General features: G+C 40.2%; 1 protein-coding gene across 5 annotated transcripts in view; it reads right to left on the bottom strand.

The window, feature by feature from the left end:
• The window catches only part of CELF2 (CUGBP Elav-like family member 2), an 836,861-nt gene that overhangs the window by 396,904 nt on the left and 412,869 nt on the right, over positions 1-27,088 (bottom strand). For all 5 annotated transcript variants that reach the window (XM_045465677.1, XM_045465676.1, XM_045465665.1 and 2 more), the window contains one exon: positions 9,051-9,086. Coding sequence is in view for 3 of the 5 variants with exons in the window: in XM_045465665.1 (XP_045321621.1) it covers positions 9,051-9,086 (36 nt within the window). In the remaining 2 variants the exon portion in view is untranslated. The remainder of the gene's footprint in view (positions 1-9,050; positions 9,087-27,088) is intronic.

The raw sequence follows: 27,088 nt of genomic DNA, 5'->3' as shown, positions 1-27,088 counted from the left end.
TGCATGAGGGTGTGCGTGTTCCCTTCAATCTTCCCAAGAAGAGCAACACTGACATAGCAAATAAGGAATTCTAATTGCAAAATTATACCTTCAATGGAAACCATTTTCCTACCCTTTTGCTCTAGAAGCTCTGAAGGTATGAATGCTTCCACAAACAGAATGAATGAAGCCCCAATTCTCTATGGTGACAAATTCAGGAAATGGCAGGTTGTATCTTAAAAGAGTTCAACTACTACTCAAAAGCTCTCATGCGCAAATAATGGAATTCTCAAATTGGGATAAATGTGCTTTAAAGAATTTTTATTTTGATCCTTTATTTCAGGGAACACATGGATAATATCACATAGCTTTGAATTACAGAGCAGATAAGGAAAATCTAAAAGGAAAAAAATTAGGGCAGGCCTTTATTAAATTTTAAAGTATGCCTCTGCTATACTCTTATAAAGAGCCAAATAGGGTATCAAAATCTCTGGAGATCACCAGTATAATTTCTTTATCATGTTCCATTTAAAATTTAATTACGCAGTCTACAACAAGAAGAATCTGAGCTGTTTAAATAGGTCATGCAGTGAGTAACTTAACAATATTCTAAAGTTTTCCTTGTAAAGATCGTTCCTTTGATAGTCTGTTACACATCAGAACACTATATTATAAAACAAGTGTAATTTAATTCAGTCACCACAGACCCTTATATACATCTATAAAGAATGAAATGTTTTGATTTAGGTAATTTAGAGAATTAATGAAAATCATGTTTCTGAGTGAGTTGCCCGTGTTAGATGGCCAGTATCTGCATACTGGCTTACTTTGGGTAATCACTATTTTCGTGCATGCTAGCAAGGTTAAGAGAATTTTTTATTTACTGTTTGGGGTATTTTGCTGTAAATCAATAATCATTCATCACCAGGTAAAAAAAAATCTTGCCACTGAATAATTAATGTTTGAATTAGAGGTCTGTATGGCCTCTGGTTTGCTACTCCTTCACTCCCTACCTCAAATTTCAACTAGCATGTAACTCGAATTTCTCTACAATAAAATAATAAAGTAAATGCTGTGTTGAGCACTTTACACATATCACTTCATTTTATTCTCAGAACAATTGCTCCTATTAGTACCCCTATTTTACAGATAGAAAACATGAGGCACACAGAGGTGAAGACATTTATCTAAGGTCACAGAACTAGTAAGTGGCTGAACTGGGATTTGAACATATGCTGGAGTATATGTGCCGAACCATTTCACTAGGCTGCTTCTTAACAAAACTAAAGGTGCCTTGTCTCACAGACGGACAGTGTCCAAGTGTTGGTAAAAATAATTAGCACAAATCCATCTTTGAATGGACTGCTATAAGAGCTACCGTGTATTGATTATTCACTGTGTGCCAGAAACTGAGCCAAACACGTTATATGGTTTATCTTCTCCCACCAGCAATTTGCAACAGGTATCGTAATTTCCCCAAAATGACAAATGAAAACCTGAGACAGATATTAACTGACTTGCTCATGGTCACACAATTAAGAAACAGCAGATACAAGATTCAAGCATGTCTGAGCCCAAAGCCCAATCTCCTAACCTCTATGCTAACACATACTCAACAGCAACGACTCCAGACAGCCTAGAAACAGTCAAATTTAGGTTAATAACTCGCCAGCCATTAAGATGAATGGTTCTCAGTGCCAAGTGTACAAAACAGTGAGCAGTGTGGGAAGTGAGAGGAGGCAGAAATCATAACATCTGGTCTACCGCTAGTTCTCTGGGAGTAGGCTTCAGCAGTGCTTCCTCCCTCCTTTCCTCCTAGGGACTGAAAACTTGTGCCCCCACATCCCCAAATCCATATACTGAAGCCCTAACCCCTAATGTGATGGAATTAGGAGGTGAGGCCTTTGGGAGGTAATTACATTTAGATGAGATCATGAGGGTCGGGTCTGCGTGATGGGATTATAGCCCTTAGAAGAGACACCAGAGAGCTTTCTACCTCCCCCAACTCCCAGCCATAAGAGGATATGGCAAAAAGGCAGGTGTCTGATTTGAGGAATCAGGTCCTCACCCAGGCACTAAGTACTGGATCGGCCAGCACCTTGATCTTGGACCTCCCAGCTGCCAGAGCTTTGAAAAATAAATGTTGTTTGAGCCATGGTATGGAGTTCTGCTATAGCAGCCAGAGCTGACTAAAACACTTTCCAATTCAAAGTTTTATGCATTCATTCAAACATCTATTCACTCAGATGGTCAAAGAGTGATGTAAACATTTATTCTGGGCCTACCAAGTTGCAGGCACTGTTAGGTACTGAAGATAAATGATGAATAATAATGGGATCTCAGTGTGTTTTCTACTTGGTGAGAAGGTGTAGAAGTCCTCCATTAAACTGCAGTATCAGGTAACACAAATGCTAGGATAAGACTTAGCACCCAGGGCATTGGGAATTAACAGAAGGAGCATAAAACCTTTCAGGGCAAAGAAGCTTTCATAGAAGAAATGGCATCTAAGATGTGTGGCTTGTTATTTTTTAAAAAAAATTTTTACTGTTTATTTATTTATTTTTGTGAGAGAGAGAGCACAGCAGGGGAGGGACAGAGAGAGAGAGGGAGACACAGAACCCAAAGCAGGCTCCAGGCTCTCAGCTGTCAGCACAGAGCCTGATGCAGGGCTTGAATTCACGAACTGTGAGATCATGACCTGAGCCAAAGTTGGACACCCAACCAACTGAGCCACCCAGGTGTCCCAAAGATGTGTGGCTTGTTTTTTATTGTTAGCTAGGTAGTGAATCTGAAAGGGAGGGTTCTGGGGATTGTAAGGTCTAAGGGTATAATGGAGTTCTATGTAGAGAACTTTAACTCCTTTTCTTTCCCCAAATCCATTCTATTAATTTGCCCAGATGCTCTTTTTTTTAAAAAAAAATTAATGTTCTGAGAGAGAGACAGAGTGTGAGCAGGGGAGGGGCAGAGGGAGAGGGAGATTCAGAATCCGAAGCAGGCTCCAGGCTCTGAGCTGTCAGCACAAAGTCTGACGCAGAGCTTGAACCCATGAACAATGAGATCATGACTTGATCCAAAGTCGGACACTCAACTGACTGAGCCAGCCAGGCGCCCCCAAGATTGCCCTAAAAACAGAATAGAACATTCTCTGGATGAACAGTATCAAAGAGAATAACAGCTCCTCAGACTGGTTTCTAAACCCTCCACATCAACCAGTCATCCCCAGAACTCCCTTTCCTACCTCTGTACAATATCTGACAAGATGGCACCACTTCCTGTTCCCTGCATACCATCCCTGGGACTCCGTGATGACTTTTCCTCTGTGTGGGGTGCACAGCCCTCTCCACTGACACATACTCCATCCCGAACCATCTTCTCAAGTCATGCTCAGACGTTGATTCATGATGCTGTCCTTGCTTCCTCTAATCAGCAGCGGCCCATCTTGTTGCTGAAATCCCTTAGTGCCTTTTGTTTGTTTAGATGTCTTTCTGGCTTATGGCATTAAACACTTTCCACCCAGCACTGTGATGACCTGTGCCTGCTAAACCAGACTAAGCTACTCAGGGAAAGAGACAATGTTCTGCCTGTTTTCCATCACAGAGCCTACAACTTTCCTCGGTATATAGTACTTGGTATGTCTTTGTTGAATTCATAAACAGATGATAGCTTTATGTAAATATTGAACTGCACAAGACTTGGGTCCCAGGAAAGTTGGGAGGCAGGAAATGTTCACCGTTCTAGACTACTTAGTAAGAGTCTGGCCTGAAAATACCAACATTTTTTTTTTTCCTATTTCCCTTACTACCTAGCCTGGAAAATAATTTTCTACTCTCTGTTTCTATGAATTTGACTTTTCTTTTTTAGAGTCCACGTATCAGGGACTCTTTTTCTATCTGGCTTATTTGTCTTTTTCTATCTGGCCTATTTCATTTAACCTGATGCCCTCCATATCCATTCATGTTGTAGATGGCAAACTGCTTCTTTCTCACGACTGAATAATATTCTTGTGTGTGTGTGTGTGTGTGTGTGTGTGTGTGTGTGTGTACATACACATATTCTTTATCCATTCATCTATTGACATTTAGGTTGTTTCCATATCTTGCCTATTTTGAATAAAGCCACACTGAATATAGGGGTGCAGATATCTCTTTGAGATCCTTTCTTCATTTCCTTTAGATATACAGCCAGAAATAAGGTTGCTGAATCACATGGTAGTTCTATTTCTAATTTTCAGGGGAAACTCCATACCATTCTCCATAATGGCTACATCAATTTACATCCCTACCAGCAGTAGGACTCTCTTTTCTCCACATGCTTACCAACATTTGTTATCCCTGGTCTTTATGATGATAGCCATTCAAACAGGTGTGAGATGATAGCTCACTGTGGGGTTTTTTTATGTTTATTTATTTATTTTGAGAGAGGGTGACAGAGAGAAAGCATACATGAGTGGGGAAGGGGAAACACACACACACACACACACACACAGAGAGAGAGAGAGAGAGCAAGCATCCCAAGCAGGCTCCATGCTGTCAGCGCAGAGCCCGACGTCAGGCTTGATCTCACAAACTGTGAGATCATGACCTGAGCCAAGATCAAGAGTCAGACGCTTAACTGACTGAGCCACCCAGATGCCCCGCACTGTGGTTTTGATTTGCATTTCTCTGATGATTAGTGATGTCGAGCACCTTTTCATGTACATGTTGGCCATCTGTATGTCTACTTTGGAAAAGTGCCTATTCGGGTCCTCCGCCCATATTTTAATTGGATTGTTTGTGTTTTTGTTATTGGTTTTTGTGAGTTCCTTATATATGTTAGATATTAAGCCCTTATTAGATATATGACGTGCAAATATTTGCTCTGTTCCATGAAAAGGCTGCCTTTTCATTTTGTTGATAGTTCCCTTTGCTGTGCAGAAGCTTCTGCATTTGATATATGATCCCACTTGCTAATTTTGCTTTTGTTGCCTTTGCTTTTGATGTCACCAACATTTTTACTTCCTAATTTCTAAAGGAGATAGCATTTCATAATGAAGACAACAAGGAATATGAGATTCTTTTATGTACCAAAGCCCTCCACGATGCACCAGACATCTATCTCATTTAAAACCCAATGCCCATGACTGAGAAATATGGCCAATCAGAAAGTTTAGTCTTGCTCTTCCACCACATGGAATCCGTTCAGTTCAAATTCCAAATAACAAACATCAATAATTGAAGACCAAAATTCCATCTGTGAAACTGCAGTATGACGACTTTTATCTCTGACAGTCACATAAACAAGCAGTTCTATCTTCCTGGTACAGGATCTCAAATAATAATCCTACAGGGTATGCTGGTGTTCTAGGAATCAGGGGCTCTGGTACAATATATTTAATACTTACGTTCCCTAATCCCTTCAAAGAAGGCATAGAAAAAAGAGCAAGTTGTTGGATTAAAAGACAAGAAAAAAGTCCAAGTTTTTCTTTCATTACATGAACCTTTGGCCCCTGTCTCCAATGGCTAAAATCTTGTAAAACATGGCATCTGAGCTATATGCTTAATTATCTTAAGCTTCATTTACCCATACTTCATGTTCCTCAGAGAGCATCCTGACCTCTGGGTGCTGTGCCATAAGAACCAGCTCGTGAATCTCTACTGTGGCACTTCTGCTACTTCTACTAAGGTCTATTAAATCCCTTTATTTTCCATACTATTTAGTTTACATTAGGAAAGTGAACTCTGTTAGCAAAGAATGAAAATGCTCTCACTTATTCAAAAATAGGCACTAATAGTACATGATTATGCTGAAACCTCTGTTAATATAAACCTTGTTTATACCTTTACTCCGCTATACAAAATAAAGTGCTATCTCTGTATAAGCATCATTTAGATTAAAACCCCAGCTTACCGTAACTAATTGAGTGCCTCCTTTCCATCTGAAGAGTTGTGGTTTTACCACAATTTAATTAAAACACATCTACCTAAACTAAACACCCTTCGCCATTAAAAATATATCTTGAAAGACGGGCTTGTAACGGAAAAAAAAGAACACCAATTGTTCAGATTGCTACGTCGTCGTTTGCTACCCCAAAATACAAGCAGGGAGTCACCTGTGATATTGAAAATGATCATTTTCACAGCTCAAGAGATAGAACCATACATTCCATTTCCAGGACACTTCAAGACAAAGAGGGCAACATAAGTAGTACGTGTAGCCAGTTTAAATATTTGTTTTAATCCCAACAAGATCATTGGTTTTAATATTTACAATATAATTACAATGCTTCGTGCATGTTGCTCGTATAATCTAATTTTTTCTTGTGACAGATTATTACCAGCCTTTAATTTCAGCAATGGCAAGAATTCAAAAACACATTTAGGTTATCATTAGTAACGAAAAACAAACCTGGTGTCTGCTCAATGGCCTTGTGCACATATCTTATTTCAACTTCAAAGCATTTTTAACCTACCAAGACACAGACCACTGCTGCATGAGTTGCACGTTTTCACAGAATATTATCACCCAGTGGCTAGCCACTTTATTATTTTTTTTTAATTTTTTTTAATGTTTATTTATTTTTGAAACAGAGAGAGACACAGCATGAACGGGGGAGGGGCAGAGAGAGAGGGAAACACAGAATCGGAAGCAGGATCCAGGCTCTGAGCCATCAGCACAGAGCCCGACGCAGGGCTCGAACTCGCGGACAGCGAGATCGTGACCTAAGCTGAAGTCGGATGCTTCACCAACTGAGCCACCCAGGCGCCCCATAGCCACTTTAAATTAATGCGATGTAAGACAATTAAAGTTGAAATACTCCACCCCTGTGTAATATTTGTAAATGGCCTTTCAGAAAATTTCAAGACCGTCAAAAGCCAGTGAAAACCAAACCATAAAACTGCTTTCAAATGCCACTGTCTTCCTTCCCAGCCACATATCACTACTTAGCAGTTGCCTGAATTTTCCATTTTTCCTTGATGTCACAGCATAAGTATATTTTTATGACTAACCGGATTAAAAAAAAACCCACAAAGTGTCATGTTCCACTAATCATTAGCCGACAAACAAACAAAATAACTACAGGTGCCTTGTTCTAAATAGCACCAAGGTTTTCCGGGGCTCATTTGCACTTTGCTGGTGACAGGCTGAAGAAATCCGTAAAAGGGCTGAACGCTGTTCAACTGATGGAATTCTACGAGACTGTACAAACAAACAAATGCTAGCAAAAGAAAGGGTCTGCCACCAAGAGAAGGATTCGTCACCAACATTATTAGCATTATTTCATAGTAATGTGAGGAAGAGAGATAATTGTCAGTGGATATGTCCCAAACCGCCCCGGAGAAAGTAAAAAAAATACCTGAGACTACATTAGAAGAAGCATAATTGAGAAACGACTGACGTATTATTTCTCACGCCCTAATTGTCGTGCATTACAGTAGCTGTAAATTGCAGTCAGGATGAGATTGTTGTCATGTTTATTTTCAACAGGATGCGCCATTAGGATAGCAAACATTCATGAAAAAAAAATAATAAGTAGGCTCATTACCAAAATTCTCCTACCAAACTCCAGAAAAGACCAGATTCTCCCTCGAGTAATAAACCAGCTACAACAGAACAAGAGAAGATCATTCGCAGGGAACATAGGCATTGCCTCTTAGTACTCACAACATAACACTACTGAATAGAATTCAAGGTGCATCTCTCAGACATCGGAGTAATTTTTATCTGCGTGATTATAGCTCCGTGTGGGGTTTCGTCTGACAATACGAGGGTGGTCTGCTCCTTAGCCGTTCTAGAAAAGTTTGGAAGTCATTCTGCATTCCATTATTTTGGGATTAACTTCCTCACCACAAACATGGGCAGATACACAACTCTCTCCCTCGCTCTCTGAAAATGACGAATGCTTAGGTCTTCATAGCAGACTTTCCCCAGAGCGAAAGCACAATGACAGACAAACTCAGTGGGGATACACATCAGCACACACGTCCGCGTTTAACCCGGTCAACCGGCACGGAGTTGAAAAGTTTCTTTGGGACGATATCCAAAGAATTAAGACATATAGTAATTTAAATATTTGGATCACAGTAAACAGTTTTTTTTTTTTTTTTTGGCAATATTAATCACGATCCCATAAGCAAAGATTTACTTTACATAAAAAAAGCAACCAAATGTGCTTATCTCCTGTGACAGATGGTGACGATATGTACTTTTTCCCTATTCCCTGGTGCTGTTCATTATCACATTCTGCTGGCTCTTCTCTTCCTTGTTCTTGAGATTCTCATGTTTGCATTTCCAATAGTTCCCAAGCAATACCCTATGCCCTATTCACTCATTCACAAGTGGTTTTTGAGCACCTTCAAAGACTAAGGCGAGATGCTAAGTGCTGCATATAATACCCAGTAAAAGATCTCTTAAAATACTGTCACTCCTGTTTTGTTCTGCTAATAAATAGTGTTAATCATTTTTGATAGCTAGTTGTCTATAATATGCATCCTGTTAATCATATCTTATTTCGTATAGTAACATACAATATAAAAAAATATATAATACACATCGATCAACTTACATACCGATTTCTTTTCCTAGTGAGATAATATTACTAAGTACTTATTTCAATGACAATAAGAAATATAAAAGTATTTATATAATCATCAAAACTATGATGTAAGTTCTTGAATGGAGGCTCAGAATTCTTTCATAAATCTATAAATCCTTGAATGTAAGGATGATAGGAGGTATAGTGGAGAAAACCACAACTCATTGCACTAATGCCCACAAATATAATAAAAGAAACAACATGTTTATGATTTCTGCAGAGAATATATCTCATAAATACATCTCCAAATGCATGATGTAACTTTAAAACAATGAGAATGATTTCTCTAAGTCATATATGGACTTTCTCTCATTACTTCTTGGTTACACCTCTTCTATGTGACTCATACACAATTTCTGGCATTTACATCGTGAAATATGAGGTCTTAAAATCTGCTGCAAGGAAGAGAAAATTACAAAGGCCTCTGCAAGAAGATCCAGCACTTCTTGTGTGGGGCATCAGAAATCATGCACAGGATAAGCAAAGCCAGCCTGCTCACCTTGGTAGATTTCCCGCTAACTCTGTGGTTGTCTCTCTGGAGGAGAAAAAGAAGATATGCATAATTAGCTTCTTTTGGTAAATCATAAAAAATGTGTTTAATAAAACCACAACATAATGCACCAAGGCATTATAAGATCATACATGTGATGAAGATACAGTATATGCAGTATACAGTAGAAGCACTAATGACATTTCTGATTAATTCCCATAAGCATTTCAATGGTTACTTTCAAAGTGATTTTACACACATGCAAAAATATACCGCTACTTTCTGTTTAAAACATTACAATTTGAAAATATACAACATACAGAAAGAAAATGGGAAGGAAAAAAAAAATCCCAAACCACCTTTTAGATATTTTCCAGCTAAATAAAGCACTTGCATTCTTTTTCCAAGAATCATTTAGGAACAAATTCCTCTGAGAATGTGTCTTTGTGTTGATGATCTCTGTCACCTGAGGTTTATGAAAGAACACATACAGCACAAAATCCAATTCTTTTAGTAGCAAATTGCCGTTTCTTATTTCTTCATTCTACTGTCCTACCAGGTGGGATTTTTGAAGGCACATGCTATGATAATTCAAGGGGCACAAAAGACGAGTCACTAATTGAAGGCTTTATAGTATATTAATAAGACCAATGAGACACGAATTTCACAACTAACTTTTTCCGAGTCGCAATATCCTATCTTTCAATCTGAGATGTGTTCTTGGAAATTATGGGGGGCAAGGAGTAAGAGGTAGAAATAGAGGCTAATGCTGAGATATTTTAAAAGTGAAGGCAGGTTCCACTTTGTGTTGGGGGATTAAAGGTGTAATTCTTAGGAAGAGTGGTACATAGTCTTCTTCAGGTCATATATTTCCTTTAAGAATCTCATCAAATATACAAACACCTTACATAGGGGAAAATAACAATACACCCATACATATGTATGTAAAATACGGAGCACAATTATAGATGGTTCGTGGACCTCCTACAACTAATACATCAACTCTGAGTTAGGAATCTCAGGACTTCTTCCTCCAGGAATCTTCTCTGGCCCTCCCAGCCTCTAGAACTCTTTCCTACCTACTGTCTGCGACAATACCCAGGCACCATAGGGACTCGCTGATTCCCTTAGAACCATACCACCTTAAATTAATGATTTATAAATGAGTGATATAAGTTGAGCTCCCATAGAAATATTCTTTCCTAAATAACTAGATAATATTAAATCTCCAGCTCTTACTGCTTCAGAAACTAGTTTTTGAGAGAAAGCTTTCATCCCCTTAGCAAAAACCACAGTTGAAAGCTTGGTCCGCAACACCACCGAATATTTTACATGAACTTGTCTCTTCCAAGAATTCCATGCCTGCATAAGAAATTTTTCTTCCCAGATAGAATCAGAGCCTGTGGGTACCCCAGCCAAGAAGCACCCCTCCCTTTAGTTTTCCTTTATAACAATGATCACAACAGAAATATCTTTTACATTCTATTTTAGTATTTATTATTTTGTAACTTGAGGCCAACATATATGATTACTCAATAAGTATTTGTTAAATTTTCAAGGAAGGAATTAATGAACTTTTCTGATCTTCTTGTTGCCCCGCAGGGTTAGATCTATGTTTAGAGCTTGATCATAATAATAGCAGCATCCCAAGGTTAAGGTACATTACCTTCCCTTCTTTCTAATCTTTTAACTCTGTATATTTACTTTCCAGATTATATGTATTTTAATATTATGAGTCCCCCTGGTATCTTTCAAAACAACGTACAACAGGGGACGCCTGGGTGGCTCAGTTGGTTAAATGCCTGACTTCAGCTCAGGTCATGATCTCGCAGTCCGTGAGTTTGAGCCTCTTGTCGGGCTCTGTGCTGACAGCTCAGAGCCTGGAGCCTGCTTCGGATTCTGTGTGTGTCTCTCTCTCTAACTCTCTCTGCCCCTCACCCACTCATGCTCTGTCTCTCTCTGTCTCTCAAAAATGAATGTATGCTGAAAAAATTTAAAACAACGTTGACCATACATTATAATAAATCCACTGAACTTGCAGTAGAGTAGCATTTCTCAGCCTCATACTATAATGACATTTGGGGCCAGATCTTCCTTTGTCATGAAGGCTGTTTGGTGTATTGTACATTATAAGATATTTAGCAGCAGGCTTGGCCTCTACCCACTGGATGCCAGTAGTATGCACTCTCCCCACTTTGTGACAATTCAAATGTCTCTAAACATTGCAAAACGTCCCTTGGGGCAAAACTTCCCTCGGTGGAGAACCTGTGCAATAGAAAAATAGAATGGAAGCACCCATAATTGACTTCTCTGTCCAAACCTTAGTGGATTGAGCAACATTCTCCACTCCTAGGGAAAAACATGGTGACTCAACCCTGTCAAGAATGCCCATCTCGCTCTGGCTCCTGCCACCTACATGTGTGTGCTTACTGAGAGTACGTTGTGTTTGTTCCCCAACCAATTTATGTTGGCGATACTCATTCTTATTTTCAAATTTAATTCAACAAGATATAAACCCAATGAAAAATGACTGTGGAGAAGTTCTGTTTTTTGAAAAATAAGTTGTATTCTTTGGAAGGAATAAAATGACAAGTAGCTTAAGAAAAGCTGACCTTGAATTAGATCTAGAGGCTTGGGGGAAGAAAGACATGATTTTCACAGGTGACTTTCAGTTCTCGTTCCTGTTAAAAAGTAAACTAGAAATAGGGGGTGAATTTTATGTGTGACATATGCATGAAAGACAATGCAGAACTCCACTCAGTGGATCCACACACTCAGAGCGTTAGCTTTACCTTCAGAGCAAAAAAATGCTGTGAAAGAAAGTTAGGCTCTCCATGTAGGAAGCATCAGCATGGGAAATTGATCTTTTTTTTTTTTTTACAGGTTTTTTTTTTTTTTTTTTTTTTTTTACAAAACTGCATACTCAAAAATTTACATTAGAATTATAGACTTTTCATAGGAAAAGGAATTTTTGGTGAACGTGCATGAATGGATGAACACAGCTTAAATTGTAAGATGTTACCTAAAAACCTGGTGATTCCATTGGAACATGTAGTTTCATGATTTAAAGAAAGAATACAAAGCAAGAAAGAGCCCCCATACCTGACTGCAATAACACAGCTAAGACTCACCAATCAGTTGTCATTTTCAAGATCGGCAAAACATTATGGCTTTGAAAATGCTAACTTGCTCATTTTAACCCATTAACTATTGCTAATAAAAAATGTGAATTATTCGTGTTTTCATGAATGTATACCTTTTGTAAAGAAATCCTTGAAGAAAATAAATTCAGCACGATATGCTGTGCTTCATTTAGATAATGCTCCATCAAGACCCACTTGACAGAACTCCAACAAGTATCACACAGAAAATTTTTAGGACAGTGAAACTACTCTGTATGATACCATCAAAGGTGGATACATGTCGTCACCCATTGGTCCAAGTTCACAGAACAGACAACACCAAGAGTGAGCCCCAGTGCAAACTGTGGACTCTGGGTGAGAATAACGTGTCAATGTAGTTTCATCGAGGATAACACATGTACCATCCTGGTGGAGGTGTTGATAATGGGAGAGGCTGTGCATGTGTGGGGGAGAGGGGAATGTGGGAAATCTCTGTACCTTCCTGTCAATTTTGCTGGGAATCCAGGACTGCTCTAAAAAATAAAGTCTATGTCTATAAAAAAGAAGGTACTATAAAGACAAGGCATTTCTCAGTGAACTTGTATGAGTTACGATGTCCACTATTAACATGACTTTCCAAGTATAATTCATCTTCATTACTAATATTTATTTATCCAACATATTCACTGAACACTTAGCATATGTTTAGCACACACCCATGCTGGGTGCTTTCAGAGGCATCAAGATGAATTAGATCCTGATCCTCCTTTCCAAGTGTTTATACTCCAATAAAGGATATTATATATAAGGTAGACAGTGGTGGAGACTTTTGAATTTTATACAACTGACAGCTCCCTGAAGTCAAAGATCATGACTTATTTATTTTGAATACTCAGCTCCTGGCACACGCCAAGCACTCAATAAAGATGAGTGGAACAGACCGGGACACATTTTCTACCTGCAGGTAATTCCCGTCTCCTCAATTCGTTTCTTAAAATGCTTGTTGGAATAATATCAATATTTGGGGTTGCATTCATTTCCTTTCTTTAGTTACCATTACTAAGATAATCTGACTTCACGAAGAGAGCAGGATGTTGAAAACTAAGTGAAACCACAATGAAAAAAACAACAAAGCAGAATTCTGTGTTCCAAGAAACAGAGCTGTCCTAGGGGTTCCGAAGTAGACCAATATGATGGAAGGCATGCGACAGGGTGCATATCCTTGGGCAATTTCTTCTGCCTCGTGGCTCTCTAAATCCCAGAACGTAATAACAATGCTGCCCTTTGATCTCGAGTTGTTGGATCAATCACCAATGTGAACAAACAAGAACGCTCTCTGCAAATCTGAAGTTGTGCTATAAATTCAATTTTATCAAAGAAAAAAACCAGAAGAGACAAGCATCTTTCAAAAGCAGATAAGTGTCCCGTGGGTATTATACAGTTTTTTTTTTTGTAGATTATTTAGCATCCCTTAAAAAAAAAAAAAAAACTTTAATTTTAAACGTGTGGAACATTTGCTGGAGCACAGAGTGATGCAAGCTTTTATCATCTGTCTGAAATAGCGTTCTTCCTCATCATGTCCTATCCCTTCCCATTCCTGAACGATGCAAACCGTTCTTTTTTTAGGAAGTGTTGAAGCAAGAGCATACCGTCTATTTCTGTGCAGCCTGCCAGTTTCCAAAATTAGCAGACAACTATAAAACAGAGGACATGAGCCCCCATGCTAATTGTGTGGCGGCATGATAAATATTTTTAAGACCTGGAAGGTTTCTCTCCAATGGTAGATACTTTTGATTCTTCCAAAAGTACAAAGACTTTTTAAAAACTTTAAAATATATTTTATTTTTCTTGCTTGTCTTGCAAATGATTTAATATTTCAGTCGTAGAAGGGAAGTTTTCTTTAATTAAGAGTGAAAGTATTATAGTGAAGTAGATTTTTTCTTCCTTCCTTCCCTCCACTCTCCCTTCCTTCCTCCTTCCTCCCTCCCTTCTTTCCTCCCTCCCTCCCTTCCTCTCTCTTTCTCCCTCCCTTCCCCTTCCTTCCTTCCTTCCTTCCTTCCTTCCTTCCTTCCTTCCTTCCTTCCTTTCTCTCCTGGCTTGGGGCAAAGTGTAGGCCTTTCAAGTTGGATCTATTAGGGTGCCTGGGTGGCCCAGTCGGTTAAGTGTCTGACTTTGGTCCAGGTCATGATCTTGTAGTTTGTGAGTTCAAGCCCCACATCAGATTCTGTGCTGACAGCTCAGAGCCTGGAGCCTGCTTCAGCTTCTGTGTCTCCCCCTCTCTCTGCCTCTCCCCCAGTTCCACTCTGGTCTCTTTCTCTCTCTCTCAAAAACAAACATTAAAAAAAATTTAAAAAATAAAGTTGGATCTATTTCCAAATATTACATAGACAAGAAGATTGGCTTAAAAGGCATCATTACAAATGCATATATTAATTTAGGGCCGTTAACTTTTGTCTTACCTGGTGAGCCTTAGCTCCAGGAAATCTAAAACAGGGTAGAGATTAAAATTTCTCCTCTGATGAAGAAAGCCCAAAGATACTGCTCATTCCTCTTAACCCTTTATAGTTTTGTTATTTTGTCCATTCTATATCTTTTCCCTCCTGCTCTACCTTCTTCAATTTCCACTCACATGAGTAAAATAGGAGTGTGTGTGTGGCCACGCACAAGTGCATGTCTGTATGTCGACACAAGCATTATTCCCACATGGTGAAAACTACACACACACACACAAGCTCACACTAATCAGACCCTCATTTAACACCAGCCATTGCTTTAGGCCACTGACATGAGTTTACTCACTTAACTCTTACTGAAGATTCATGCAGTCATTGCTATGATTAAAACACAATAGAGATGAGAAAAATGAGACACAAAAATGTAAGTAGCTTCTGAAGGCCACGTGGCTGGTGACAGGGCCAGGATCTAAACCAAGGCATTCTGGCCTCAGAGCCCATTCTTCTGATTAGGAAGTCAGATTGCTACTCAGTATGTACAAGCTACAAATTATATACACATACGTATACATCTATACGTATATATGTATATTTTCTCACTCTCTTTTTTTAAAAAAATTTTTAATGTTTATTTTAGACAGAGAGACAGCGCACAAGCCGGGAAGGGGCAGAGTCTAGAGAGGGAGACAGAATCCGAAGCAGGTTCCAGGCTCTGAGCTGTCAGCACACAGCCTGACGCAGGGCTCAAACCCATGAACTGTGAGCTCACGACCTGAGCCGAAGTCGGATGTTTAACCAACTGAGCCACCCAGGCGCCTCTCTCTCTCTCTCCCTTTGCAGGACGGGACCTTAGTACACGGACTGGGGTGGCCACAAATCTGCAGGATCCGTCCGAAGGGCGGTGGCAGGGTCCGAGGGGAGCGGGGTAGGAAAGGAAGCCACAGCCGAGGTGGCCCAGAGACAGAGGTCACATTGAACCCGCCACGACAGCAGAATGAAGGGGAGGAGAGTGGGGTCTCAGTGGCTGAAAGGGGTCAGGTTCACAGCAGGGTGAGAGTGGGGTCCAGCCTCCTCTGAGACCTACAGGCTGCCCAGGCCTGTCCTGCAACACAACGCAGGCCGAGGGCTCAAGCAAAGCCCCTTGTGGGCAGCGCAGGAGGGAGGGGCCCAGAAGCACAGGCCGGTAAATGGGGTGGACCATGGGTAGTGTTCTCAGTGTTCTCTTGCTGCCTGGGAAGGTCACCAGAGGTAATAAAATGGGGGCACACAGACACGCACACACATATATATCGAATACATTTCTTTATTTGGTTTGGGTTGTGTGCTACAGCAGGCAACAACAACAAAATGGCCCCACTACCAGGAAGGCTGCAGTGTAGAAGGGGGAGATGGACAAAAAACAAACGAGCGAATGGATACTTACTACTGCCTCCCGTAGTATATGTGATGAAGAAGAAAGGAACAGGGTAGGCTCAGAGAGTGCAGGTGGGGCTGTTATTGTCTAGAGGGCCGTCAGGAAGGGCCCTCCGGAAGGGCACTGAGCAAACGTGTCAATGCGTGAAACACCACCACTCCCTCCGCCTTAACTTCTCGGCCTGTTTCTTTCCTTGGTGCCACTGCATTTCACACTCCTTTTCAGCAAATACTCACCGAGGACCCACTGCCTGAAGCAGACAATTCTAGGTGTTGCTTTGTGTAAAACAAAAAACAAAAAACAAAAAACGATAGGCTGTCTGGATCCGTGCACTCAAAATGCTGGCAGCCTGAATGGGGGGACGGGCCCCCAGATACACTCACACAGTCACTTAGGAAACCGCAGATTCTGGTGAGAGAGACTTCACGTCGCTGCAGAGGCCGGCCTCCCGGACCCGCTCTGGCGTGGGAACGCCGGGGGGTCAGCCGGCAACGCTCGCAGAAGCAGGCCGGCCGGCGGGGCCCCGTCCACAAGAGCCCCCCTCCAGGGGCTCCGGCCTTGCCCGCGTCCACGGAGAGGACCTCTTCTGCGCCCTCGGCACACAGGATTAAGTGGACGAGGTGGTGTTTCCCTTTAAATCACGTTTGGTGTTTGGCTCGGGCTGAGGGTTATCACGGTGGGGAGACGGGCCGCCCGTCCACCGAGTCCCGCAGGAAAACACAGGGACCCGCTGGAGGGCTGTGTGGAAGGAGGGATTTGCGTCGGCAGCAGGGCGCCGGCACAGCGTGAGTGGTCAGCAGACTGGCTACGTTAAGATTAATTTAATCTCATCCCTGACCTATCCAGCCTCCTGAACAGGCAGGTCATATTTGGAGTCCTTGCTGGGAATTTTTTTTTGGCTCAAAACGTCTTCAGACCATTTTAGCATTCCTCACGTAAAACAGCCACCACGGTGTGCCTTTGTGTGTGTTGTGCTCCAGCACCTCGAAAATAAAAGCCGAAAGCTTCTCCGGTTCCACTGCGCAACACGGCCGGCCAGGCCCCCACGGTCACCTGTGAGGGGCCTTGGTTCGAATAGCCCTGCTTGCCCCTCCGGTCATTTCCAGACGGTGTCGAGGGCTTTTGTTTTCTTTTCTTTCAAAAATGTCATCTTGACACTTAGCTCAGGAATGCACTTGAGATGGGGAAGCCTGTCCTCGAGACTGCTGGTAGCCGTGGGACTGAATGTCCACACGCACTTGGGTTTACCTGTTCATCATCATCCTCTGTGCTGGTGAGTCCACTACAGTTAAATAATATATCCAGGAAGAACCCGAATCTGCCATGAGTAACAATTCCTGCTCATTAAAACTCACTCATTTAGACTGTGGCAATGGCAAATATAACCGGTCCTGGAGGGCAGTCCCAGAGCCTAACGAAGGCACATTACTTTCTTTTTTTTTTTTTTTTTTAACATTTTTATTTTATTTTTTGAGAGACACAGAGAGACAGAGTGCGAGCAGGGGAGAGGCAGAGACAGAGAGGGAGACACAGAATCCGAAGCAGGCTCCAGGCTCTGAGTTGTCAGCACAGAGCCCGATGCGGGGCTGGAACCCAGGAACTAAGAGATCATGACCTGAGCCGAAGTCAGATGCTCATTCGACTGAGCCACCCAGGTGCCCCATGGAAGGCACATTACATTTCATTGGGCACCTTGTACTCTCAGAGCCAGAAAGCAAAACAAAAACAAAACCAAACAAGAAAAACGGAAAATGCACATGCAAAAGGCTGCAGGTATGTGTGCTTTTTAAAAGCTTCGTTAACAAAATGACATCTTTCCAAACAAACAAAAAAAAAACAAACGAAAACAAGACAACAAACCAACAACAACAAAAAAGAAAAGGTGTATCCTCTTCAAATACTATGCTTTTGCCAGAGAGCAGGGGTATCAGATTACTAAAAGATCTCTGCATTTAATACTGCTGGATAATTGTGTTCCAAAATTTACTGCAATTCATAAATGGGCTTAAGGGAAAATATACCAAAAATTATTAATCAAAAATAATTTTTTTCTTTGATAAAGCAGTCTGAAAGGCAGCCCGTTTTGCAAGAATGCCTAATTTTTCTCTATTAGCTCCTAGGGATGTAATATCACCAATAAGTCCTCTTAATGAGAGAAAATCATCCCCACTCCTGATAATTTCTGGATCAAAGAGGGATTTGCAAAAAGCAGCCTGCATTGTAATGTTTGACTAATGGCCTAATCCATCAACCGACAAGTATTGGTACTGAGTTCATTATCATTTAATATTAGCATGTATTTATTAATTTGTTCAACAAATGCTTTCTAAAGCTCCTACTATGTGCCAGTTTCCAGCTGCTAGGGATTGAGAAGGGAATAAATAAACATAGACCCTTCCCCCACAAGGTTGACCATGTAGTGTGGAAGCCATCACAGCAAACTTATACAAAGGAATAGACATTCCTAGGCTTTAAAGCAGGATGAGGTTTTATCTGCCCCCATCCCCCGGGAATCCCCTCCAAGGAGGTTTCTGGGAAAACAGATTCAGAGAGACTTCATCAGCATAACAATGTCAAAGTCTTGACTGATGAAACAGACTTCAGGGAAAGGAAGGACAATTCTGTCTCACAGATGTTGCCCTTTCCAAGAACCTAAAATATAAAAACCACTGTCCAATCGAGATGGATGTGAGAACTTGCTGGGCACTGTGCACCTTCCCAAGATGGGCTCTGGCCTGGGGAAAGGCGGCGGAGGGCCCAAGGCGATGGGAGATGTGGGGCAGGAGAGAAGAGAGAGAAGGTGGTGGCTTCTGACAGCCACAGTCAAACCCTATGTGGGATGAAAGTACACAATGGAAAAATGGAGAGATGGTTATACCAGTTCCTGGACTCCTGGTCTGTTCAAGAGTCTGATCAATGACTTCCTGCCCCTTCACAGATGCAACCTTCAGGCCCTGCCAGGCACTGGGCACTGGAGGATTCTGAGGAACACAAGCTGGAACTCTGGACTCACGGCCTTGTTGGCTTCTGCTCAATATCCCAAAGTGAGAGACAGATACGCTCCTATCTGGCGTGTGATGTGACCGTGACCTCTGCCAAAAGAACAGCCCTTCCAAGAGCTTCCACCTCCGTGGACCTGGCCTCCACCTGCAGTCCGGAACGGGGCTCAGGCCAAGGTATTGAGCCCCACCCTCTTCCTTTTTTAATTAAAAAAAAAAAAAAAAAAACATCAAAACCAGAAATGCTTTCAAAGCTGACTCTGGCTCTAGGGGTAAAAGCTTGAAATAGCCATCCATGAAAAATGAAAAGTAATAAATATTGTGCTGATGTGATCTGGGGAATCTTATTGTTTTTGTTTGTTTGAAGCTAAAGACCTTACTTCTCTCCAACAGTGTATTTATTTATTTATTTCTTATCAACCCATTTGTACGACCCTCAGTGAAGAACAGGATGGTGTGGTTACCCCTCATTTCACAGATGAGTCAAGCGGGGATCCAAGAGAGTCCAGAGTTCGTGATCAAAGAGCCCCCTCAGGGAGCCCAGCCTTTCTGCCTATAAAGGCTGGCACCGACCTCAGAGGTCTGGGCAGAAACACGGAATTCAATCTGAGTTCTGGGCACAGAGAGAGGGGCGAGACGAAATTTCTCCCATTCACGGGACCTTTTCACCTTCTTTAATTTAGCCATTCAAAATAGCACAACTCTAGTGCTATCCACAGAGGAGTACTTAATGCTTCCTATTTTCCTGGTCGCTTCTTAGACTCTGCTGGGCAAGTTAAATGGGGTATTCATCACTACCTCTGAAAATTCAAATCTGTGTATTCAACCACGATGGGTCATGGCCAAATCTCTCATTTAACAATCGCCAATGTGCCTTTTTTGTGTGTGTGGCAATAGCAGTTTTGAACGAGTCCCAGACGAAATCTCCAACCTTCAACACATTCACAGATGACAATTATGTCTCTACAATCACTAAAAAAAAAAAATAAAATAAAACCAACAGAAATGGAATCAACAGTAAAAGAGCTAAATTATAGATAACAGAATATTCATAAAACTATACCTCATCTCATGAATGTGGGGGCACTGTCTGTATGCCAGGATTTCTTTAGCCATTGGTGATATTCAGCATATTGCAATTGAGTGCAATTACAGTTAGCTATAATTAAGAACAATTACAGCTTTTATTTCTACTTGTTCTTTAAAAGCACATTTGTAATAAAACTTTTTTTTTTAAAAGGTGAAGAATATAATTATACATCCTTATAACGTCTCAAATAATTAGTTTGACTAAAGTTTCTTCTGGAACAATTTTCATTTTAACTGTCAGATCTGCCATTTATAGTCAATGGAACATACTTTTAAAAAAATTCCATCATTAACCTTTTTCACCCCATATAGCTGTATATGAATTATTGGTACAAATTGGAGGTTTCAGGACTTAAATCTCTAGGGCCTGCTGCAAGCCATGAAAGCATTTTCCTTTTAGTTGTCTATGTGCATGGATGTTCAAGCACACACACAGGCATACACACATGTGTGTGTCCTTTAAGAAAACAAAAGATATGCTACATTTTTAGAGTACGCTCTCTTGCTCAAGATTTTCGGGGGAAAGAAAATTGCTTGTGTTAGAAAGAGGCGTTCTCTGGTTCTACATTACAGAACACTGTCTCTTTGTTTATTGACTACATATTCATGCGGTACCCAAACCATACATGCCAAAATGAAGTCTCTGCATTGTGACAAATCTGTCCCTTGGTTTAGTTATTCATGGAGCACGTGGTGAGTATCAGCTGAATGGGATCAGGGCCTCATCAGGATCAGTGAAATGCTACCTCCTCATAAATAGAGACTCTGACTCAACACTACCTGATCACTATCTCCCCTGCTAGACTGGAAGGTCTGTGAGGGCAGGGATGGTCTCTTTTGCCCATCTCTGTCACCAGCACCCAGGTCAGAGAATGGCCGTCAGAAAGTGCTAAGTTAAATATGCTGAATCAATGAAGCAGGCTTTTTTTCAGGTCTTTCCCATTTATGTTGGGAATAATTGAAAATTAATCACCCGAATGACTTGAAGATAGAAGAAAATTAGGTAATTCAACTCTGGAAATTAAGGATGTTTTCACCGCTTATCTGGTTGGATTAGCTGTCCTAGGAGAGACATTGTTCGACAAAGTCTGTGCACCTGAAAATGGGGAGTTGGACCAGATCATCCTTTCCACTGAATTATCTAATACCTAACACAGACCAAAGTGTAAAGGCCATTAACATAAGCCTAAAACAGGCACGTGTACTAGTGTGTGGGGCAAATACGTACAATCATATCCATAAGACAGACCACTAGTATCAAAGATGCTAAAACACTGAGAAATAGCTACTGTTAAAAATACTCTCGATATCCAAAATACTGAAATGGATCTGAATGTGATTTATAAAGTTTATCACTTATTTCGTAACAGCCATCAATGACTACATACCTACTATGTTTCAGTTACTTTGCTTAGCATTTCACATAAACTCTCTCTCATTCTCCACAACTGCTTGTTATTATTATGCCCATTTTTCAGATAAGTAAATTGAGTCTCAGAGAAGTCAAGTCAGTCTGAACCCAGGCCTGTCCAATTCTCAAATAAATAGCTAAAACAAGAAAACAAAACAACACATGGCTAATCCCAGTCAAAAGACATCAAAATTAGGATGATAACCTGGAGAGGACAGATCTCTACATATAGCAATCCAATGGCACAAATGAGAGAAACAGGAATCTAAGAAAAAAGTTTCAATCTGAACTTTACTTATAGATCTATAAGCTTTTATCTTACTGGTTCTCAGATGTACTTTCCATGAGAAAGGTCCACACATATTAGAGGTATGAGAGGGTTGTCAAATGGGTCAGCTCTAGGGTTAAAGGTTAGCTTAAACTACTCCTGGGTATCCGCCCTTGCCCAAATGCCCAAGAAGGCATCACCATGGCCATTCGTCATAGCTCTGTCTGTAACTGAAACTAAATGCCCACAAGTAAGGTAATGGCTAAAGTGTGTGATACCCACACTGCACAATACCTACAGAACAATCACAAAGAATGTTCTAAAACAGAATTCCAAGGCACGTTGAATTAGAGAAAGACTAAGTTTCAGAATAATAGGTTGGGTTTTATGTTGTTGATGTTAAAAACAAACCCAGAACAAGAAGTTCCATGAGTACATTTGAGTATGGAAACACATAGAAACAGGCCTGGAGAAGATCAGCAGACTGATACGTGCTGGCCTCTGCAGAAAGGACAGCAGTGGGCATAGTTCAGTCTTACACACAAAACTTTTTTCTAAAGGACTGCCCAGCCAACCTGAAGGCCCAGTGGGCAAGGTGTCATTTCCAGAGCAGCAGCATGGCTTCCAGCTCTCCGGGGTAGAAGGCGTCAGGGCCCTACAGGGCCCATAAGCTGACTTCAGCATCTGCTGAAAGGTGGCAGGAGCTGGGCACAGGCCCTCCGCCCCTGCCTCCTGGGGAAGGCCATAGGCTGGGGTCCGAGAGGGGACAAGTGGTGCACACCATTGTCTGTGCATGCCACCTGCCGGCTAGGCTGTGGAAGGGACACTTCCATTCCCACTGCTGGACCAGGTGCAGCCGGCAGGTTGCTCATGGTGTCCAGATGGGCATGGGCCTGGGGATTAGCCTGCAGATCTATGCACCAGGCCTCCCATCCTCTAGGGGCACTAAAGATCCCTAGAGGCCCCTCTGCAAGAAGGCTCAGCAGCACATGTGACACAGTCCTGTGCCCACATTCCACCAGGGGCTGCCAGGAATCGGTAGGGAGGGATACAGGGTGGATATTTATGTCCAGAAACGTCAACCCAAAGAAAGAGAAGCTTATTAAAAAGCTCATTCACTTGGTCAGCTTGGCTTAAGAGTATGTATATAGATTCCTGAAATGTGTGCAAAAACCAATTTTTAATGTACTGAATGAATTTTTGATGCCCCCAAGAAACTCTGCTATTTCAAGGGGCCCTCGGGGGAACCTATTTTGGTAAGGAATGTGATCAATCTCTCACTTGTTTTAAAATTAGTATTTTCATAAATCAGTTTTGCTTATTGGAAAGTTTTGTAATTAACAGAATTCTCTGAAGTAAAGGTTAAGTAGAAAGTAAGGAGGTATTTACACTAATAAAAAAATAAGACTTAGATAACCACTATGCCTGGGTTCTATATGTAGTCATTCACTTTTTCATCTAACATCCTGGGAGTAGAAAGGTTGGATTTTTATGAGATGGTGGATGGGTAGGAACCCTGGCATTCTAAAAATATCACAGAGAAGCTGTAAAAAGTAAATGTGAATAGAACCACCTGAGCAAACATTCCAGTGGAAAATGTCACTTGGCTTACATGCATGGTCAGGGCCAGTCTCATTCAGATTAGGAAATGATATTGGGGAGCCTTCACCTTCCTTTCACTAACATAGCCTCCTACCACTTCTCTGAAAGTTGAAATTTCCTCCCTCCCTCCCTCCCTCCCTTCCTTCCTCCCTCCTTTCCTTCCAGAAGAGTTCCTCTTTGCTTTCCTAAGGTATAGTTGATATAACTGCATATACTTACAGTGTAGGATTTGGTAAAATTCAACATACATATACACTCATGAAATTATTCCCACCTCAAGTTGGTGAACATATTCATCAACCCCAAGAGTTCCCTTCTGCCCCACTGTAACCCCTTCCTCCCATTCCCCATTCCCAAATCACCACTGATCTACTTTCTGTCACCCTACATAGAATTTTATATAAATAGAATCATACAGCAATCCTTTTTTTTTTGTCTGCTTTCTTTTATGCAGCAGAATCCTTTTGCGATTCATACATGTTGTAGACTGTATCAATAGTAAGGTCTTCTGATTGCTAAGTACCATTCCATTGTATGATTATGCCATGGTTTGTTTATCCATCCTTGGTGGACATGTGGGTTGTTTCCATTTATGACTGTTACAAATAAAGCTGCTATAAACATTCATGTACACATCTTTGTATAGACATTTTATGATTGCCTTTTTCTTAGGTAAACATCTAGAAGTGGAATGGCTACATCATATGATAGGTATGTACTTAACTTTTAAGGAAACTGCCAAACGTCTTCTGAAGTGATTGGAGCATTTTACATTCCCACTTTTAGTGTGCAAGAGCATATAACAGTCCCAGTATGTCTCCCCTCACCATGATTTGGTACAATCTTTTTAAATATACTTATTAGAATAGGTGTATAGTGGTAATTCATTGTAGATTTAATTTAGATTTCCATTATTAGGGAACTACTAATTAGGGAACAACTAATTATTAGGGAACTACTAATGATGTTGGCAATCTTTTCATATGCTTATTTGACATCTACATAACTTCTTTGGAGAAGTGCCTATTCAAATCATTTACCCAGTATTTAAAATATTGGGTTTTCCTCTTATTGTTGAATTTTCAGGTTCTTTATCGGACCTATAATTTACAAATTTTTCTCATCTGCGACTTGTCTTTTCATTCTCTTAAGGGTTACTCTCAGAAAGATTTTTTTTTTTAATGAAGTCCAATTTACCAACTTTTGGATTATTCCTTTTAGAGTTGTATCTAGGAATCTTTGCCTACCCAAAGTCACAAAGAGTTTCTCCAATGTTTCCTCCTAGAAGTTTTATAGTTTTAAGTTTTGCATTTATTCCCGTGATATTTTGGGTTAATTTTTTTTATCTGGGACAAAGATCAAAGTTTGATTATTGCATGTGGATGTCTAGTTGGTACAGCACCATATGTTGAAAAACGTATCATTTCCCCATTGCATTCTTGTTATCAATCAGGTGTCCATACATGTGTAGGTCCCTTTCTGGGTTCTCTATTCTGTTCTCTTTATCTATTTGTCTAATTTTGTATCAATATCACAGTTGTCATTACTGCAGATTGATAGTAAGTCTTGGAATCTTGTAGGGTTAGCCTTCCATCTTTGTTCTTCCTTTTCAAAGTTATTTTGGTTACTTTAGGCCCTTTGCATTTCTCCATGAATTTCAGTCAATTTCTACAAGAAAAATGTGCTGAGATATTGATTGATATTGCATTATATCTATAGATCCACTCAGAGAAAATTGACGTTTTAACAATATTGAAACTTCTGAACCATGAATCAGTGCATCTCTCTGTTTATTTAGGTCTTCTCTAATTTCCTGCCATGTTTTGTGGTTTTCAGCACATCTCTTTTGCCGGATTTATTCCCAAGCACTGAATATTTTCAATGGTGTCATAAAAGGTAGTAAACAGAAATACAATTTGCTATTATATATAGATCTTATATCCTGCTAACTTGCTAAGCTTGTTTATTAGTGCTAAAAAGCTTTTCTGTAAATTCTGTAGAATTTTCTAAAAAGGCAATCGTGTCGGTTTTGACTAGGCATCGCACTACTTCTTCATCCACGTCTTTCACGTCGCACCTTTCTACCACAGTCTTGCTGATTATACTGGCTAGACTCCATATGATGTTGAACAAAAGTGGAAAGGCAGACATTGGCTTGTCCCTGATCTCAGATGCAAATCATTAAGCACTTTGCTATTAAGTATGACAATAGCAGTGAATTTTTCATATCAGATTGAGGAAGTTTCTGTCTGTTCCCAGTTTGCGGAGACTTTTTTTTTCAGGAATAGATGTTGCATTCTGTCAAATCCTTTTCGGCATTTATTAGATGATCGTATAGTTATTCTCTTTCAGTTCGTTAATACAGTGAGCTACAGTAATTGATTTTTAAATGTTGCATTCCTGCCATAAAACGTATATGGCCATCATGAATTTTCCTTTTTTACATATTGTGGATTCAATGTGCTAAAATTTTGTTTAGAATTTTTGCATCTATGCTCACACGAATGTTGATCTGCAGTTTTCTTAGAGCATCTTTGTCTGGTTTTGGTAACAAGGTCACACGGGTCGCATAGATTGAATTGGAAGTATTCCCTCCTTTTTGATTTTCTGGAAGAGTTTGTGTAGAATTGTATTATTTCTTCCTGAAATGTTTGGTAGAATTTACAAACAAACCTCTCTGGGTCTGGAGTTCTCTTTGTGAGAAAGTATATAACTCCTAATTAAATTTCTTATTAGATATACGGCTATTCAGGTATTTTATTTATTCTTGAGTAATCTGGCTTTCAAGGAATGTATTCACTTAAGTCCATAGCCTACAACCTAAGAATGTTTAAAAAAATTTTTTTTTAATTGAAAAAAAAGTGTGTGACATAGACCATATGTGGTCTTCAAAGCTTAAATTTTTTACTATCTGGCCCTTTACAAAAAAAAAGCCTGTTTTGACCTCTAATCTAAGTTTTTAATTTGCTGGCATAAAGTTGTTTATATTACCCCCTTATTATCCTCTAAAATAGCTATGGAATCTCTAGTGATGTCACATCATTTATTTTTTATATTAGGAAGTGAGGGTTTTTTTCCTCCCCCCAATCAGTCTAGTTAGAGGCTTAGCCATTCCTTTTATTAATCTCAGAGAACTGGCATTTGGTTTCATTCATTTTCTGTGTTGTTTTTCTGTCTTCTATTCCACTCTCAACTTTATTGTTTCCTTTCTTCTACATATTTCGTGCTTAAGTAGGTCTTCTTTTTGTAGTTTCTTAACGTGGAAATTGAAGTCACTGATTTGAGACTTATCTTTGTTTCTAATATAGGGGGTTAAAAGTCCCCATAAAACTGTTTAGTGACATTGCACAAATACCGATATGCTATGTTTTCGTGTTTATTCAGTTCAAAATATTTACTAATTTTCCACTTGATTTGACACATGGATTCTCCAGAAGTATGTTGTTTTAGCTACAAATATTTACAGATTTTGTTATCGATTTCTAATTCAATTCTGTTTTGTCCAAGCGTGTGCTCTGTGTCATCTGAATACTCTTAAACTCATTGAGACTTGTTTTATGGGCCAGAATGTGGTCTATTTTGTTAAATGTTCCATATGTGCTTGAAAAGAATATGAATTCTGTTGCTGCATGTAATGTTCTAGAAATGTCGATTAGGTCAATTTAGTTCAAGTGTTGTTCAAATCTTTT

This window comes from Leopardus geoffroyi, chromosome B4, assembly GCF_018350155.1.
Source record: "Leopardus geoffroyi isolate Oge1 chromosome B4, O.geoffroyi_Oge1_pat1.0, whole genome shotgun sequence".
Taxonomy (NCBI): Eukaryota; Metazoa; Chordata; class Mammalia; order Carnivora; family Felidae; genus Leopardus; species Leopardus geoffroyi.
The sequence above is the reverse complement of the archived record's forward strand: the minus strand, read 5'-3'. Positions and strand labels throughout refer to the sequence as shown.